The following is an 18,391-nucleotide window of genomic DNA, read 5'->3' as shown; positions in this document are numbered from 1 at the left end:
GGGGTTGTACAAGAACCAAAGAGCTCTCGTAGTAAAGTGGCCAACTGTTAATGTTCTCTGAACCCCAAGCTTCTCTTCTCTTAAGTCCCTATGAATTCTCCACATTTTTCCTTGACTTAGTAACATCTTCCATCAAAGTCAAGGACATGTGATGACAACTCAGAGGAGGTAATTTTTTTTCGACTGGTTGACTACTGAACCCCAGTACTGGGGTTAGGTTAATTGGCTATTCTAAATTGCCCATAGGTGTGAATGTGAGTGTGAAAGGTTGTTCGTCTCTCTGTGTTGGCCCTGTGACAGGCTGGCGACCTGTTCAGGGTGTACCCTGCCTCTCGCCCTATGACAGCTGGGATAGGCTCCAGCCCCCCCGCGACCCTGACCAGGATAAGCGGAAGCGAATGGATGGATGGATGGATGGGATGGTTGACTACTGCCTTTGTTTCATCTTGAGGCTCACAAACCAAACTGACGTTTTGCAGTGGACCGGTAAAGGTGGTTAAAGAAAACCCAAGAAGAACACAAGGAATAAAGGGGAAAAACAGTCTGGCACAAGTATTGATAGCAATCACATCTCTTTAGTTAACAGTGAGAATAAAGCTACAAACGTTGATCACAGGTTTAAGTACAAAGGTCTTAAGATGAACATCAAGAACCTCATTCAGAAAAGGTTCTGCAGCACAAACAAGGGAGAGAATCCACAGCACAGTTTGTATGGCATTAGATAGCGGTTGATTTTATTTTGAGTCAGATTTTGTAGCCCACTCTCACATATATATTTATATATAAATGTAAACATACTTTTTTTTTCCTTTGTAATGTTCTTTGGTGACATCTTTGCAATCAGACGGTCCTGAGGGACATCCCACTACTATAATATTTTTATTTCTCTTCCCCTCATTCCTACACTTAAAACATTGCTGCTGGTTGAGCATGTGCTTTTCAGAGGGGGTTAATCTTAAGTCACCATACTCACATGCTTGGTCCAATCATCATCATCACAATAAAAATATAGCTCAAGACTCTGGATGGTGGACATACCACAACATACTTCTTAAGGCAACAATGGTTAAACAACATACAAACAGTTTGGATATATTACGGTGTTCACAAAAAGGTACATAATATAAGTTATCTACAAATGTCCAACATAAACACTTCCTGAAAATAAACGTCTACTCTTACACTACAAAAACTTTGAGATAGCTGGTACATCTAGCTGGTACAAAGGTTGCAAAATGCGTGGAGCTGATCAGGTGGGATAAAGCTTTGGCCTTGTGCTGCTCACACATGCGTTGAACAGCATCTATGAAAGTGTGTTTGTGTGGCGTGTGTTGCACTTAAGTCATTTGTACTTGTGTGTCAAAGAGATCATGTTGTTGAAAGAAAGGATGGATGATGAATGGAGGAACAACAAACCAGGCAGAATCATCACAACAAGATTAGACGATCACCTTTTTTTTCTTTTAACAGCTAGTAAAAGTTCATGACAACACCACCACTACTTTACAGGACCTTCATTTATTAAACCACTGATACAGAATATATAGGGCACAACCTTTTTTTTTTAAGCCTAGAAATCTCTCAAAGGCACAGCGTATCAGTTAGTTGGCCAAATTTGTAAGAAGTCACATTTATAAAAGTCCAGTACCTGTCGCTCAACATCCATGTGCCAACAAAAATTCATGGTGCAGTATCGTTCCTCTTAAACTCTTAAACAAATATATATATTTCAGACAATGCCATTCATTCGCAAGTCCAGCTCCCCTGCATAGTCATTGTGTTAAAGGTAATTAAAATTATATTTGAGTTTAGAGGACAATGAATCTCTCCACAGCAATCAGGTCAGTGGTTAAGGCGGGATAAGAGGGAATCAAGAATATGCGTATATATAATTCAGGCTGAACAGGAGCAGTCACTGAAAAGACAGGGAAGGCACAAGGAATGAGGTGAGGATCATGAAAATGATCAAGTGAAAACAAACAGAAAGGTCTGCAGCACAAAAAGTACGGCATAAAAATTTGGCAAAAGGCTCTCCCACTTTCTCACCACAGATGACCAAACACCCAAATCAGAAGCTCACGCAGGGCGACAGAACGGGGTGAGATGATGTGAAACGTAAAGCAAAGGTGCGTGTTAAGCACTGCGCCAACTGTGCGGGTGATTAGCTAAGGTGGTGTGCTGTGGGTCTCATTGAGCGCGTGCAGATTTAGGTTTGTCCTGGGCTGTTTGGCTGGCGGCTCCATCACCTCCTTCTCCTCATCAACCATGTTCAGAGATCTGGACTGCAGCACCAGATCTCCGCTGTCCTCCTCACTCTCGTCATCGTCATCCTCTTCCTCTTCTTCTGAGACAGGAAAGACAGTCACAGTAAGTACCATGGCGCTGTGCCGAGTGTTGGCCTCCCGTTTAGTTTTCCATTTTGCATCTTTGAATTTCACCATTTTTTCCCATTGCTTACTCAATCTTAATAACTAAGGATTTTCACAAGTTTGGAATCAATAAAGTACATAGTATATTTTATCTTGACTTAATCTGATATTCTGTGGAAGGCTTTTCCTATCTCTGTTTAGCCAACAGAAAGAAGACATTCACGTGGCCAAAGGTCAGAATAAGTAATTTACAGGTACAGTACTGAGCTATGATAAGGTGGAAACACTGGCTTCCCTTCACTGGCTCCCTGTTAAATCCAGAATTGAATTTAAAATCCTTCTCATTTGATAGTAAGTCCTGTACAACCAGGCACCATCATATCTTAGACATAGACCTCACAGTGTGATACTATGCCAACAGAGCACTTCTCTCTCAGAGAGCAGGCGTACCAAAAAGTAGAATTGGATGCAGAGCCTTCAGCTAACAGGCCCCCCTCTCCTGTGGAACCAGCTCCCAGTTTGGTTCAGGTGACAGATCAGGTGACCCCAAACCATCCCTTAGTTATGATGCAGTAGGCTCAGGCTGCTGGTGGACTTCCCATGATGCACTGAGCATTTCTTCTCCACTCCCCTCTTTTCACTCCTGATGCATTCATATACCACATAGTTTGTGTTTTGGCCTTCTCTCTCTATGATCCTTTTTTCTCTTTTCTTACCCTAACCCCCAGCTGGTTGCAGTAGATGGCTGTCCCTATCTGAGCTCGCTTTATCCAGAAATGGAGTTTTTCCCTTCCACTATCTCTTAAGTGCTGCTCGGATCATCTAATTGGGCGGGGTGTTGGGGGTGGGGTCTCTGTAATGCTGAAGGGTCTTTACTTGATCTTACAGTTTAAAGCACCTTTAGGCAACTGTTGTGAGTTGGTGCTATATAAATAAAACCAGTCTGAATTTAATTGCATATTGTATGCAGTTAAAAAAATATATGTGAACTGTAACACAAATTGTTTTTAAAAGATGGACAAAGGTCTGAAAAGTGAAGCCTGTGAAGAAGTGAATTAATCCAGCATTCTTTGTAATGGCCAACAGCCCTCAGCTCACTTACTCTGTGACCTCAATACCTCCAGGATAATTTTTCTAGCTCAACTGCTACTTTTATGGTTAAGGCTGGTGCTTATGGGGATCCTAATAAAAGAGGATTTGAGGAAAACCATACTCATTCACCTTTTTCCATGTCATGAGAGGTCCGGCTCTTGACAGTACTAGCAAACTGCAAACAAAGCAAAGACAGAGCATTTATAAACTTAATTCAAAACTGCAATATGAGAGCGACTGTGTGTAGTACATACTTCTCCCATGACTGCGATGGGAGTCTCTCCTTTAGCCTGAGCCACCCGGTGCTCTATCAGGTAGTACATATACTCGTCATACAGCAATCGGATCAGGTGAAAGGAACCAAAACTGGCAGCACTGCGCAGAGTCAGGTCCCGGATTACCATAGAACTATTGAGAAAGAAGAAAAGATGTGGAAAATGTTTCTTTAAAATAAAATTGCATCTTTACAGAGGACATTTTTTTCCTGTTTCCACTCACCTGTAGAAGGACCAATTGAGCAGGAAAACCTTTGCAGCCTTAGGAAAGGCCAAAGGGTTGTGCTCATAGGGCTTTAGGACCTGGGAAACAACACTGTCCAGCCAGGTAGCCCACTGTTCCAGTGAGTTCTGCTGCTGCAGAGTTGCTTTAAAGTCCTGCTCCAGCCTCTGGATCACACGGTCTTCACACTGACAAACCCAGGATGCCTGTTCCTGAGGGAGGACACAGGCAAGCAGAGTCAGGGTTCTGCCCTGGTTCATTTAAAACACTGATGTGCAGCATCAGATAAGAGCAGGAGACAGACAGCGGTACTGCAGACCTGCACGTTATTGAAATCAACCCGATTGAGGTCAGAGAGCATCTGGTTGATCTGAGCTGAGTTCTGAAGGACGGCACGGGCAGCCTGGGCCAGGTGGTTCAGGCTGGTGTAGCGACGCAGTGTCTGGGAAAAAGAGCCAACGCACACCACCTGAAAGAAAAAACGACGAGGAGGAAAGACAGCAAGTTCCTATTTGTCAGAAGGAGCCACAACAAAGATGAACCACACCCAGTACTAAAAACTAGCCAATGGACAGCAAAACAAAAAATACATCACAAATCCCACCAATCAGCTCACATTTGAAAGGGGTAAGTGATGTACCTGTGTATTAAATAACAGACCTATCACCAATGGGGATACCCTCCAGCGATTAATGAAAACATAAAATAAATGTAAAAATCAGGATAACATTACAGCCCCATTTCATTATAAGAAAAAAAAAAAACATTCAGCAGACTTATCTTATTACCTTCTACAAAACTATTTTGCCCTCATTTAGAGGCCTTGTCCTAAACTTTTATTCAAATACTTTTAGTCACCCCCTGGGTTAATAAATATTCCAGCAAAAAATTGTTTGTGTAAATTGTTTTTAGTATTAACAATACTCATTAAATCAAATCAAGTTTAAGCATGCTGTAAGAGAAAGATATTCTGTGATTATCTTTAACATTTCTACAAAACCTTTTTGATAACCACATCCTAGAACAGGTGCAAAAGATGTCCATGGTAAACAAATTTGAGAAAGCATGTACTGCACTCTTGTACAAGGGTGTATACTACATGATGTCTTTCTATTTATATAATCTATAAAAACAAGCCATACATAATGCATAATTACAAGGTATTCACATCATATTATACTCATGTGTGTACAGAAATATTACTACATAATGCACCCATACATAACATGCGGATATCAGTGCATCACAAATAACATCACTATAATCACAAGGCAACCATATTCAAAATATAATGCAACCATGTTGTTTACATTTGAACAATATTACTGAGCAGTAGGTATGGCTTTAATATTTCTTAATGATGAGTCATGAGTTAAAGTGTACAAAGGGTACTAAACATCCAGGAATATGAATGTACCGTATGATAACAATATCCTCCTGCTTTATATTGCACAGGAGGATAATAAAAAGATCTGAATTAAAGCACAGATACAGCACATATAAGAATATACAAATACCTTTATGCGAACCATCTCTTCTGGGATGTTCATCATGGCACCAGTTAACCAATTTTCCAGACTCTTGGCAAAGTTACGGATGGCCTGAGTTAAGGCACCTGATAGAAGTGATGTAAAGAGGAAAGACAATTTAAAGCGATATAATAAAGCATAGGAACATTTCTCTCCATTTTAAATTAGCCACAATGTATAATTCTTACATACAGTATCCATCAATAGAACTGAACTTATCCAGCAGTGTTTCATACCACAGAATAATGACAATTTTATACATGTCCGGTTCAGGTCTTAATAACTTACTAGGGATGGGTCTCAGTACATCAGGGATGAGGATTTCCACCAAAGTCTGGTAAAGCAGGTTGTCACACTCTCTTGTCCAGCGTAGTACTGGCTCAAACTTGCACAGCACCACCAGGCATGATTTGGGAAGTCGCTTCTCAGACTCGTTGTGTCTGGGGTGGGGGTGGGGGGTGGCATGTGAGACAGTTGTTCATCTTCAGTTCCAGCAGGGGACAATTGCTTGCACGTGTTTAAGTGTGCCTGTGATACTTACAGGTTTAGTGATTCTGCATCACTGCTCTGGCTGAACCTCCAGAATGACTTCCACAAGGTCTCCACGAGAGTGAACTGAAGGTTGACCATCACATCCAGAATAGCCTGTGAGGATCACACAAGTGTGAATGGGCCCTATGCTGTTTTTCTTATGTTCTGGAGGATGCTTGTATTAAACATGGCAAAAATTTAAAATAATGAGTCAAAACTGATGTTTATTTAAACAGGACAGAAATGAGAAGAAACTGCACTTAAATTGAGGAGAAAGGGTCCTAAAATGGCTTATTTCAGACAGTGACTAAATTAAGGGGCTGCACCAAATGAGTGTCAACTTGAATGTACAGACATGACTGCTTAACGTTTTATGAAAGATAATGTTTTTGTGCTTTAGAAAAAGTACAAGAACCTTGCTTTTTTTTTAATGGCAAAATGAAAAGGCAATAAGCATGGATACATGGAAAACTTGCTGTGTACCTCACAGTGTTCTCTGTACAGAGTCTGAAAGGCCTTGAGGTGCTCTAAAAGGATCCCATCAGGCAGGGTTTGATCTTGCAGATCAATTTCCACAAAGTCTGGCAATGGCTTTGATGCCTCTACACAAAATAATGCACAGGAAACAGTAACCACATAGTGTTGATTCAGTATTATTTGAAATAAAATCATAACCATCCATTTTATTGACTGCTTCTCGAATAGACTAAAAAAGAAATAATGATGTATAATATGCAGGTGTTGCTCACCTAGGAACTGCTGATATTGTTGCACCTGGGCCGAAATATCACAAAGTGCCGACGCCTGCTGTTGACCTGTCCCACCTGATGTCCCGTTGGTGATCCCCTGTGACTTTTGAACTGGCTTTATCCTATTGGACACACCATTCAGGTAGAAAGAGAGCAGGAATCATCAAGACAGCTTATGTTGTATAAACAGGCTGCAGTAAAACTGTAAATAAACCAACTGTTACATATTTTTGTTTGAGTGGATCTTTGATATTCGTTTTTGGCAGCACAGCCTGTAACCTGACCGATAGACCAGTTGTGGGTAAGGACACAATGCCATCCACACACAGATGGAAATACATAAACCACAGGAAAAATATTTTTCAGCAGTGATGTACTTTAATAACATTTCATACTATATTTAGAAGCTCTGTACATGTAATGGTGCAAGGACAAATTTTAGAGTGCATGGGTTGCTACCTGTTTTTCTGTGAGAAAGGCTGCTGCCTCATTGCCATGTGCTGTTGTTCATCCATCAGTCTGAGCAGAGGTGACCCGGATTTGATCCTCAGACCATAGTAATGGTACTTAGAGTTCCCTCTGAAACACATAGAGAGGAAAAAGTTATGATAAAGCCCCGAGATTCACAGTACATGTTTGTGTGTGTGTTTCTGTGTACCTGGTTCCTAATCTCCGTGTGCGCAGCCCCATGAAGACAGACCTGATGAGTTTTCCAAAGGATGCAGCATTAACAGGTTCTAGTTTCTGTTCCTGGCAGTGCAGTAGGTAGTGGTAGTAGAGGGTGCAGCGAGGTAAACTCACCCCCTCTGCCCCCTCATAATTATCACACAGCCACTGCACCTGGGGAAGAAGGACGTCACAGGGCTCAGTATTCAAACATTTGGGAGTTGTGTTGTCACAGATCACAGATGTGTTTCACTTTGAACTTTTGCACTCACAGTAGCAGGTGGGGCACGAGAGTTAGGGCTTGAGTAACTCTGTCCTCCTCCTGAACCTGCTGCTGCTCCTCCTCCTCCTAAGACATAACCTCCTTGAATGACATAACCCCCTCCACCTGCAGCAGCTGCTGTGCTACTGGCTCCTGCTGCTGTTGCAGAAACTGGCTGTGAGGTCACAGATCCAGTGATGTCTGACTCAGAGCTGGGTGTGGCCTCGTAGAAGGTGGAGGAGGTTGTAGGAGGGGTCTGGGAGTAGAGGGGCGACTCGGAGAAAGGGTAGTTGGTCGATCGACTGGCCAAAAAAAGACACAAATACAGGACCAGGAAGTTTGCAAAGTGTGTTTAACTGAATCTATGAGTATACAACAAACAGACAGAGCAGGTGCTTTACTACTTACATGGTGGACGTAGTGAAAGTTGGATCTCCTGTTCCGTCCACATACTGCACCTGGCCAGAGAATACATGCTCCACCTGAATAATGAGCCAAAAGGAGATTTGCACTGAGTTCCTAAGTGAAGTCCTCCTTTAACATAGGACACACTGGATCATCCTCCTAAAGGAAAGGAGATGGCAGCATCTCCTTTCCTTTAGAAGATGTTTAAAGTGACACACAAAATAACTGTGGGTATGTTTTGAATTTTCAACAAATTGTCAAACCCACAGAAGAACTATGAACGCTGCCCCACTTCATTAAAATCTGCTCCATTGAAAGGTGTTGACTTGTATGATGCACTGTGAAAAGGACTCTATAAAGATAATTAGCTTAATTATCAAAATGATCAAAGTCAAGTGAAAGGTGCAGTGCATCAGTTATGCCCTCAATAATTAGCAGAATTTTACTTCAGAGATGCTTAATGAAGGAAAGATGGATCATCTCATCAACTGGAAGAGAAAATATGAGTGGGCAGCAAGGTTGAGCAATGTGCTAAACCTTTTCATTTACACTGTTGTTACTGGTAAACTACGTTATTTCTTAGAATTTTAACCATGCTAGTGAAGTCATATTTTTATCCTGCTTGTTCATGTATATACAGCCTACACAACACAAGAAGAACACATGGGGAAAAGTATATAAGGTGTGCTTTTTGTAATCTGTCTTCAGGACACTGCAGTTTCAACACACCCTGTCAGCAACATCTGGAGTGAAAATTGTGTAAGTGCAGTTGCATTATCTGAGCACTGCGCTTTCTTTTTCCTGAAGAATATTTCACATAGTTGTCTTTCTCCAGACGATTTCCGTCAAGGTCGAGGAAAAATGATCAGAAAATACCAAAGTGGTCACTATGTTTGAGTATCTGCTCACAGCCAACGACTCTGCAGGAGTGAGTTCCTCAACCATTGGATATGTTTGGTTGGTGCCAATTTAGTCTTAGAGCTAAGGAATGTTAATTTGTACTCTGTAGAGACTCTTTACTCAATTTAATTGATTCATTGATTTATTTGGCCACTTGGGGGCAGTCCAATAAGATGTAAGCTTAATATGCAATGCTGGCATGACACCAACGTAAAAAGTTATGACAAACCATTATCTGTTTATGCATGAAGTCATCGTTCTGGCCATTTCAAAATGGTTGCAAAAAAAATGTAAAGGTCAGCACACTATTTGGTTCCAAGTAATAATTTATTCCTTAAAATGTTTATACAAAAGCAACGTTTCAAGCCATAGGAACTTCATCAAAGATTATGTCGAAAACAAGCTGAGCCAGCATTCTTTTTCATTTCCTGCTGGAGCCAAGTCTAATATTTGATTTGCTTTCGCCTTTGTTTTTCTGTTCTTTGACTGCGACGAGGTCCTCTAGATCTACAGTAACATGACTGTGCACTCAGCACTCAGCATCTTGATTATTACACATAAATGAAAGCCAATTTGTTAACTGTATGATAGCAGGCTTTTAAGGAATACAACTAATGAAACAAAACTGACTACAATGTGGCATTGGAGATGAATGTAAATGGTGTAGCATGACTTGCATGATGATGAAGTGATGAGAGGAATTATTTTTCCTACCTCTGGGTTAATATGTACAGCCTGTAGGTTGTTGACGTGGCCTGTCTGAATCCTCTTGGCTGCCTGCGACACAGCTTGCAACACTGACCTCTGTTGGTGGGTAAAGCCACAACGTCAGATAGAACCCGATAAAATGTTACGCCTGCTCTGACGCAGTCATGGCAAATTCATGGGGTTTGTTCATAAGTGTGCATCTTACCTGTGGGGTGTTCTGCACTGGTTGGACCACCTGAGTAGGTACACCAGGGGCAGGTGGGCTGGAGTCTGACAAACTGTCACTGGAGGGAACAGAGTCATCTGTGAATGAGACACAAAAGGTAAAGGGAGAAAGGTTTCATCAGATCATAAAGCAAATTTCACTGAAAATCCATCCACCATTGCTTCAAATTAATCACTCACGACAGACTGGTTCCAAATCATAATAGCAGCCACCACAGAACATCTCACAACCAGGTTTCTTTTTTTGCTCTACTGAGGAGAGACGGAGGAGGAGAAGTGTGTCTGCCCAACTCTCCTTTCATCCTTATATCTTGTATGCAGAAGGGACAGCCTTGGACAGCTAATCTCCCCAGATGGAGAGAGAAATCCCTCCATCTTGTAAACATGCAGATCAGATGAGAGGGGGGAAAAGAGAGATATGTGTCGGCTGATAATAGGAGGGGAAAATAAAGGACGGAGGGTGGGTGGAGGAGAGGGCAATATTCACTTGTTTTTACTCTTCATGTGAGAAAACATTTTACTTTAACCACCTGTACTGCTACTCCTGTTGTGCTCTTACTCCAACCAAGGCTGAACGCTGTGGAAATACACTACCTGTAATTACACTTTGGCCAAGTCCAAGTCATAGCTGAGTCAACACACTGATGCATGACATACCGCTCAGTTTAATTTTGCATTATGACAGCTGAACAGTCTTGCGTCAGATGCTTGTAAATTTGGGCTCTGATCGCACTTTCACCTGCCATTTTTGCAACAACTTTTAATTCCTGTAACACCAAGAACGCCATTGGAGGCAGCGAAAATTTAATCACTACTTATATTACTAGTGCCAACATCAGTCTGACAGCTAACTCAGTCACCTCTGTTTGATGCATAAACAGTATAAATGCAGTGTTAGAGTGTTTGTGGCTTGGTGGCTATTTTTATACCCAAATAAAATTTGTGAATCAGATTTTTTAAAAAAGGGTAACAGAATAAACATTTAAAGGATATTAATGTGTGCAGGTCATTCTGGTCTTGGAACATGTATTGTTCTGTTCTCCTTATTTTTGACAACAATAAGGACTGGCCCAAACAGACCACTTTAGAACTTGATAGTTTTTAATCAAGTGGTATTATAGGTAGTGCTGAAACTAGAAATTAGTTATTTGCAAGAAACTTTTGCCTTAATTTTTTTCAATAACCTACCAATAATTCAAGCCTATGTAACCTAAAGGTTACAGGGAACATAAAGGATTACTTATTTTTTATAATTTTACAGCTATATTGTTAACTAATGAATAAAAAAGGTAAACCTTATGTTCTAATATAATCTAAGAAACAACATCTAAACCTTGCATACAGTACAACACAAATACAGTTTTTACAGGGTCATAAGTATTTGGACAATGACATAGGTCTTGTAACCACAGATATTTGAAGTCAAACAATTAAGATATAACTGAAGTGCAGACTTTCAGATTTATTTCAGTGGGTTAAAGAAAGTACTGCATTAACTGTTCAGGAATTACTGCCATTTGTATATACAGCCAATCACTTTCCAAGGCTCAAAAATAATTGGACAACTGATAAGCAATTTCATGGCCACATGAAGTTGGTTCCCTTGTTATTCCATGACAAATTCATCAATTTTGCTGAACTTGCATTAGCAGCTGTTCACTGAAAAAAGGTCCAAATAGATGGTGATGCCAGTGAGGCAGGCCATCATTAAGCTGAAACACCAGAATAAACCTATCAGAGAGCCAGCAAAAACTTTAGGAGTAGACAAAGCCACAATCTGGTGCATTCTTAACAAGAAAGAATGCTTTGGTCCGAAAGACCACAAAAGACAACTAAAGTGGATGATCGCAGAATTCTTCAGCTTCAGAACGTTTAACCAAGTCCCAAAGAGTGAAAGTCTACAACAAAGAGGGAGTTTGCAACAAGGTGTAAACCACAAGTTACACTCAAGAACAAGGTGGCCAGATTAGACTTTGACAGAAAACAAGAGTCTGCACAGTTCTAGAAAATATTTTTTTGGACAGATGAAACCAAGCTTACCATGTGTCAGAATGACGGGAACAGAAAGGTTAGGAGAAGGAGAGAAACAGATCATAATCTGAAGCATATCACATTATCAGCCGGTTTCCCAGTCATGGATTAAGCATGGTCCTAGACTAAAAGGAAAAAGTCAATGAAGACCACAATAGGAAGAAGTATTTAGTCCAGGATTAGACATAATCCCTGTTCAGGAAACTGGGGCTATCTGTTTAACATTGTGAAGGCAATGTTCTGGTATGGGCATGTATGACTACCAATGGAACTGGGTAAGGATATTCATTCTAATGGAAGCATCAGGAAGAATACTGAAGTATACAGGGCCATGCTCTCTGGTAAGATTCGGTCAAATGCTGCAAAACTGATTGAATGGGGCTTCACAGTGCAAATGAAACCCAAGTCCATGACCTCATCTCAACCCAACAGAGCAGCTTTTCAGTTACTGTAGACCAGGGCTCTTCAACTCCAGGCCTCAAGAGCCAGTGCCCTGCAGGTTTTAGATGTGTCTCTGCTTCAACACACCTGAGTCAAATATAGAAGTCATTAGCAGGACTCTGGAGAACTTGACTGCATATTGAGGAGGTAATTCAGCCATTTGATTCAGGTGTATTGGATCAGGGACACATCTAAAACCTGCAGGACAGGGGCTCTCGAGGCCTGGAGTTGAAGAGCCCTGCTGTAGACAAAACTGAATGCAGAAAGAGCCACAAACTCTGAAGACGGTTGCAGTTCTAGATTTCAAGAAGTCACTGACTTCTTGAAATCTAGAATCTCATCAATGTATTAAAAATAATCCTTATATTTAAAATCATCTTAGTTTGTCCAATTACTTTTGAGCCTATGGTAAAGGGAGGCGCTGTGTATAACAAGAACACTACTAAGTGGGTCCCAATGCTCTGCTGTTTCGGATTCGTAGTGAGGGCAGGGGGAGGCTTGGGGGGGGGGGGGGGGGGGTCGTCAGTTATTGTGTTCACAAGATTTTCAGAAAACTTGACCTCTGACCTTTGCCTTTAGTTCAAGGTCGCCAAGATTCAAACTCATCAGATTTTTAGTAGATGCCATCTATGGTGTGAATCATTATTGAGTTACTGCATCCAAAAGATTTTCAGAAAACTTGACCTTTGACCCTTAGCTTGAGGTCAAGGTCACCAGGATTCAAACTCGTGCAAGATTCTTAGTGCATGCATTTATGGTGTGAATTTGAACATCCTAGGTCACATTAGGTCATTTTTGTGGAACAGACACCGCAACCGTGGCTATAATACCTCAACGTTTTCAGCCAAGCTAAAAAAAAAAAAAAAAAGTCTGTAATACAGTTAATACAAAACTATTGTTAAACCCTTAGAATTAAAGCTGAAAGTATGCACTTCAATCTTGACTGTTTGATTTAAAATGTCAGTGGTGGCATATGAAAGCAAAAAAAAAAAAAAAAAAAAAAAGTGTTAATGACTAAATACTTATGGCCATAAACACACATTATTATTAATTGTAAAGAAATCTTAAACTACCTTCTAGTAAGCTATCAAAAAATGAAAATACAGAAAACAGACCTGCACAAAGGCTTATTGTAGTCCATATACAAGATACTGTTACTCAGTGCACTTTGTAGTCCTACTTCATGAGGCAGAGACAAGCCCCAGGCAGCAGGCCTGTGAGGCTCTCACTCTGGGTGAGAGGGCACAGTGTCACTTGATACTAGCAGCAAAAAAGATCTACAAATAGACTGCCCTAAAATAAACATACAGATAGGCACTGATACTGGGTTCTGTTCTCATTTCCTCTTGTTAGCATCATATTTTAAACTACTGATTGGTTTTTGACTGAACATTTTGTATTTATTTTTCTTAATTCAGAATACATTTCAAAAGAAGCAGTGGCTGGAATCACTTTATAATTCTTATCGGGGAAAAGTTCAAAGTTCATAAAGTGTTATAAACACATCTTACTTTAGCTACCTTCATTTCAAATATCTAATTTTGGACCTCTGCAACGATTCAGTTCAATTTTATTTATATTGCACCAAATCACAACAAACAGACACCTCAAGGTGCATTATACTGTATGGTAAAGACCATACAATGATTAAAAAATTGCCATAAAATTGTTCTCAAACCTTTTGTGGTATTCCCCACTTCATCAGGATACAAAGTGAATTTTAATTAAAAAAAAGTGGTCGGTGTAAAAGCATCAGCAAATCCTCAAAAGGAGTCAGTCATTCAAATAAATTTCACTTCATACTTTTCACCTGCTTGTACATGTCCCAACCATTTAATAGTCTGAGAATAAATGCTCTGCAGGAATTTAAGGGCGTGTTGATGTAATATGATTTTTTAAAAAATCCCCATATGAACATCTTTGTATAACAGTACAAGGGGCAGAAAAAAGGTGCAGCGAGGTTTCATTTACTGGCTACCGATGGTCCCCAGTCTACAACTACGCAGGCAAACAAGTCCATATATTGTCCTTATAATATATCATCATCCCACCAGGCAGGTTCACTATACATAAGTCTCATTCTGGTGGGACTTTATACCAACACAGTGCACGTGCTGAGACAGGATTGCCTTGGCACCCTTTGAGAATTAGCCCACATCTGGACAGGCTTGAGGACTGAATGTTACATAGTGTTAGCGGTGGAAGTTTCCATCGGAAGGATGGCGGACAGACTCCGTAGGCTGCATCTGTGAATCATAAGTAAATTTCTTATGGTAGTCCTTCCAATAACCAAAGACAGTGGATTAAACAGTTGGGGATAGCAATTATATGGTGCCCTGCCAGTACTAGCTTTTTGGCAATAGCACCTTTTTCCCCCAGTGGAAATGCATGAAACCGGTTCTACATTAGGCACCAGAGCTGCTTTGTTGGAAGAGGTATTAGATATCTGTTGGTCTTCCCTCTTTCTTAAAGAGATGGCAACTGAGCTTGCAGGCAGAAATCCTCTATAATAAAGTGGGTGGATGGATGACAAAGAAACTGCTAAACATCAATGTAAATTTATTATTATTGATATAATTATTGCTACTAATATTATTATTGTCATCCTTTATTTAAACAGATCATCTCATTGAGATTGGGATCTCATTTTTAAAAAGAGGCTTGTGTACAAAAAATATACAATAACTGTACAACATAAATGCAGTTGAATAATCCCTAAAATGTCTTTGGATGTCCCTGCATTATGTTTTTGTTGTTGGTACAGACATCCTTTCTTAAAAGTCCTGTTAGTTAAACGTTCATGAGCAAAAAGTTTGCCACCTATCTGGGCAACTCTGGCTGGGGGGGGGGGGGGGGGGGGGGGGGGGGGGGGGTGTCAGTGGTTTGATTCCTGACTCCTCAAGTCTGCATGTAAAATTGTCCTTGGCAGAGATACTAAACCCTGAAGTGCCTCTGATGCATCCATTAGTGTGTGTGTTCAATAAAGAGCTTAAAGTGCATAGAATATAATGTTGCATGAGTGTAAATGGGTGAATCTGGCTAAAGCGTAAGGGTACTTTCAGGAGTCAGTAGTCTAGAAAAGCACTGTATAAGTACCAGACCACGAGCACGAGGTTTGTGAATGTGATGAGCTTAAAATATTGATTTGAAAGGCAAAACAACATTGAACAGGGGCCTGTGTTTCACATGCCTCAAACAGCTATTCATTCTTTCTTTGAAGTACAACAACACAATTCATAAAGTGAGATGTTACAAAGTGATGTTTCTTCCCCCCACATACCACCAGCTAACACTTGGCTGTATATAAAAGAGACACATGGCAAAAAATTTGCCTAGTTTAATCTGAATAACATTCACTCCAGCATGCTGAGGTAATCATTGCTAGAAAGCGAGAGATGGATGACTGCTGTCAGCTTTCAGCAAAGTTTACAATATATTTCACAACTATAAACTAAACGCTCTGCACTCAGACATCTTTCATTTTCAATTAATTTCTTCACTTCTTAATTCAGCAGTGCTGTCACCGTGTAAAACAAACCACTGGTGGATGAGAGCAGGTCAACAGATCACTTTCTTTCACATTGAAACTATTTTAACTCTCATTTTAAAGAAGGCTTTTCTTGGCATTTCAATATGAAGCTACTAAATGTAAGAAAAAAATTACTCATTAGTGAGGGTTCAGTCCAGCCAGTTTGCATCACAGGTGAACGCTGGCCAACAAACATGCACCACATACCTTTTTACTGGGCCCAGGCCATCAAGCCATTGGTAATGTTGAATGTGTGTGTGTGTTAGTGTTATTCATAACAGAGGTTACAACTAAGGTCGTCTCTCACCTGGGATTGTTACTATGATGTACTGAGGTGAGTTGCTCTGACCATTACTCTTCTGGACTGCAGAAGGCTGAATATTAGTGTTCACGTAGTGCTGTGTGGGAGTAGTCAGAACCACTGCCTTCTGGCTTTGGGTTTGGGTGGGTGGCGCCTGAGAACAAAGTGCATCCTGTCCAGTTTTAGAAGCGGCGTTTGACTGGTTAGCTGTCGAAATGGTTCCAGAGGGTGGTGTGATCTCGGACAGGAAGTGTGCAGTCTTTGCGGATGAGGGTGTGGTGGCAGCAGGTGTTGCTATGGTTACTGTGTTGGCCTGCTGAGGCTGAAGGTCTTCGGAGTATCCAGAAGTTGCCATGGCAACCAATGCTTTGAGGCACTAGTTGTATGGATGCAGAAAAAAAAATGCCATTCATTAATGAAAGTGCTATGTACATACACAGAAATACACTTTGTTGCCAGATTCTCTCACCATGCTTTAACTACACAGACTGAGCGTATGTCTGTGTGTCCCTTTGTGTGCGTGTGTGTAACATAAACCTTATGAGGAAGTAGGGCTTTTGTCTGACACTAAGCAGTAGTCTAAAGCCTTTCCTGTTTAGTCAAAACGGAAAGAACCAGTGTGATCTTGAAGCATAACAGATAAAGCAATTAATCAAATTTTCAAAATAACATTGACTGACCATGGTCATGAGATTTCAAATTAAATAAAACAACTAAAGTCGCTGAGCAAAATGCAATTTGTGGACAGTCCCTGACTGTATAACCTGCAGACAAACAGTAATTATTGAACCCACTGTCAGGCCATTCTGCTGTGCGATAAGCCAATCCTGCGTGACCCAACACGGCAAACATAATCATGTGACACACCGTCGTCACGGGAGTAACTTGCACAGGATTCAATGTCAGTGCAAGAAACTTTTTCAAAGTCACAAAATGATTATGAAACATACTACACTCATATGTCTGCGCTTAAAACTCAGACACTTCAGGTGCGAGGGTAGTTTGGTGTGCATTTCAGTATTTAATCTTTTTAGACCGCTTTTACTTGAAAAGTGAGTTGAGAAAGTGATACCCCCCCCCTCCCCCGCGTGCTAGCAGCTCGCTCACGTTGAGTTATGACGTTAAAGCAACCTAGCCAACTGCTAGCTAGTCACGTCGATAGTGAATAAATCTTCCGCCACGTTACCAATCACGCCTCGTTAGTTTCGCAATACTCGAAACTGTGAGAAACAACCTGAACATTATGAAAAATTGGCTTAAAAAAGTACAATCGGCACCACAACACACCCGCCATCTTGTGCTCTTATCAAAGATCTGACATCGCCATAACAACGGTCTTCGTTTGGAAAGAAGCTAGCAACCACTTTCACCACCGAAACGCTCGAGCGATTTTGCGTGAAAGCTCGCGACTGCACAAACGCACGCGCGTACATAATTCCCCTAAAATTGAATGTGAATTGAGAAATAATTTACTTTTCACCTGTTTGTCCGGTATTGTCCTTTTTATGCGTTAAAGTTTTTTCCTTATATATTTAGGTTGTTGTTGTTGACTCCCGTTGCTTAGTTCTTGTCGCCAGGACTACCGTGACTATGGCGCCGAGCCTTCACCGGGGCAACTGTTGCTACCCTCTTGTCGTTGCCCCTCCCTTTACTAAATCTTGATTGGTTGACTAAGGAGGTGGTCGCAGCGTCAGTTGGAAAAATCGAGCGTTGATTGGCCGGTTATACCTGTCTATCACATTCGCCAGACTCTAACGTCAAATGAGCGCTTGTAATGTTACTTTTTTTGATTGCATAAAATGTCAAACAGATTGGAAATGATGGGATGCAAATTCATTCACATTCACATAAAGTGTAGGTTATCTCCGTCCCACGTGTATCTCTTATAAATAATTAATACTGGATGGTGATAATAGGAAGTTCTCAACTGATTAGTCACTGTGGGGTCCACTGAAATCTCTCTATGGTGTGTGTGTGTGTGTGTGTGTGTGTGTGTGTGTGTGCGCGCGCGCGCGTGTGCGTGTGTCCCCACAGCCTGCACCGCCCATCCTTGGGGTAAATGGATAGGCAGGGTGGATGGTGATACTGTGATGGTGTCACACAGCACAATCAAAATGATGTGAGGGACAGAAAGGCCACTAAAAGGTCACAGGTG

The 18,391-nt window shown here is 41.0% G+C and overlaps 1 protein-coding gene across 5 annotated transcripts; it reads right to left on the bottom strand.

Moving 5' to 3' along the window:
• Window positions 1-555: 555 nt before the first annotated feature.
• rfx1b (regulatory factor X, 1b (influences HLA class II expression)) lies at window positions 556-17,866 on the bottom strand. Of its 5 annotated transcripts, none has more exons than XM_030740494.1 (18): window positions 16,706-16,847; window positions 16,243-16,612; window positions 9,915-10,012; window positions 9,716-9,805; window positions 8,105-8,178; window positions 7,707-7,998; window positions 7,427-7,608; window positions 7,228-7,347; window positions 6,769-6,890; window positions 6,503-6,621; window positions 6,030-6,133; window positions 5,777-5,928; window positions 5,477-5,574; window positions 4,279-4,428; window positions 3,960-4,171; window positions 3,716-3,869; window positions 3,591-3,636; window positions 556-2,344 (listed from the first exon to the last, which is right to left on the bottom strand). In XM_030740494.1, the coding sequence occupies exons 1-18, from the start codon at window positions 16,706-16,708 to the stop codon at window positions 2,166-2,168; spliced, it is 2,565 nt and encodes an 854-aa protein (XP_030596354.1). In that variant the 5' UTR covers window positions 16,709-16,847; the 3' UTR covers window positions 556-2,165. The 5 variants fall into 5 exon arrangements, with proteins under 5 accessions (XP_030596354.1, XP_030596386.1, XP_030596612.1 ...); XM_030740526.1 differs by having other exon boundaries at window positions 556-2,341; XM_030740752.1 differs by lacking the exon at window positions 16,706-16,847 and adding an exon at window positions 17,710-17,866 and having other exon boundaries at window positions 2,166-2,344.
• Window positions 17,867-18,391: the final 525 nt, after the last annotated feature.

Source organism: Archocentrus centrarchus, chromosome 1 (genome assembly GCF_007364275.1).
Source record: "Archocentrus centrarchus isolate MPI-CPG fArcCen1 chromosome 1, fArcCen1, whole genome shotgun sequence".
Taxonomy (NCBI): domain Eukaryota; kingdom Metazoa; phylum Chordata; class Actinopteri; order Cichliformes; family Cichlidae; genus Archocentrus; species Archocentrus centrarchus.
The sequence above is the reverse complement of the archived record's forward strand: the minus strand, read 5'-3'. Positions and strand labels throughout refer to the sequence as shown.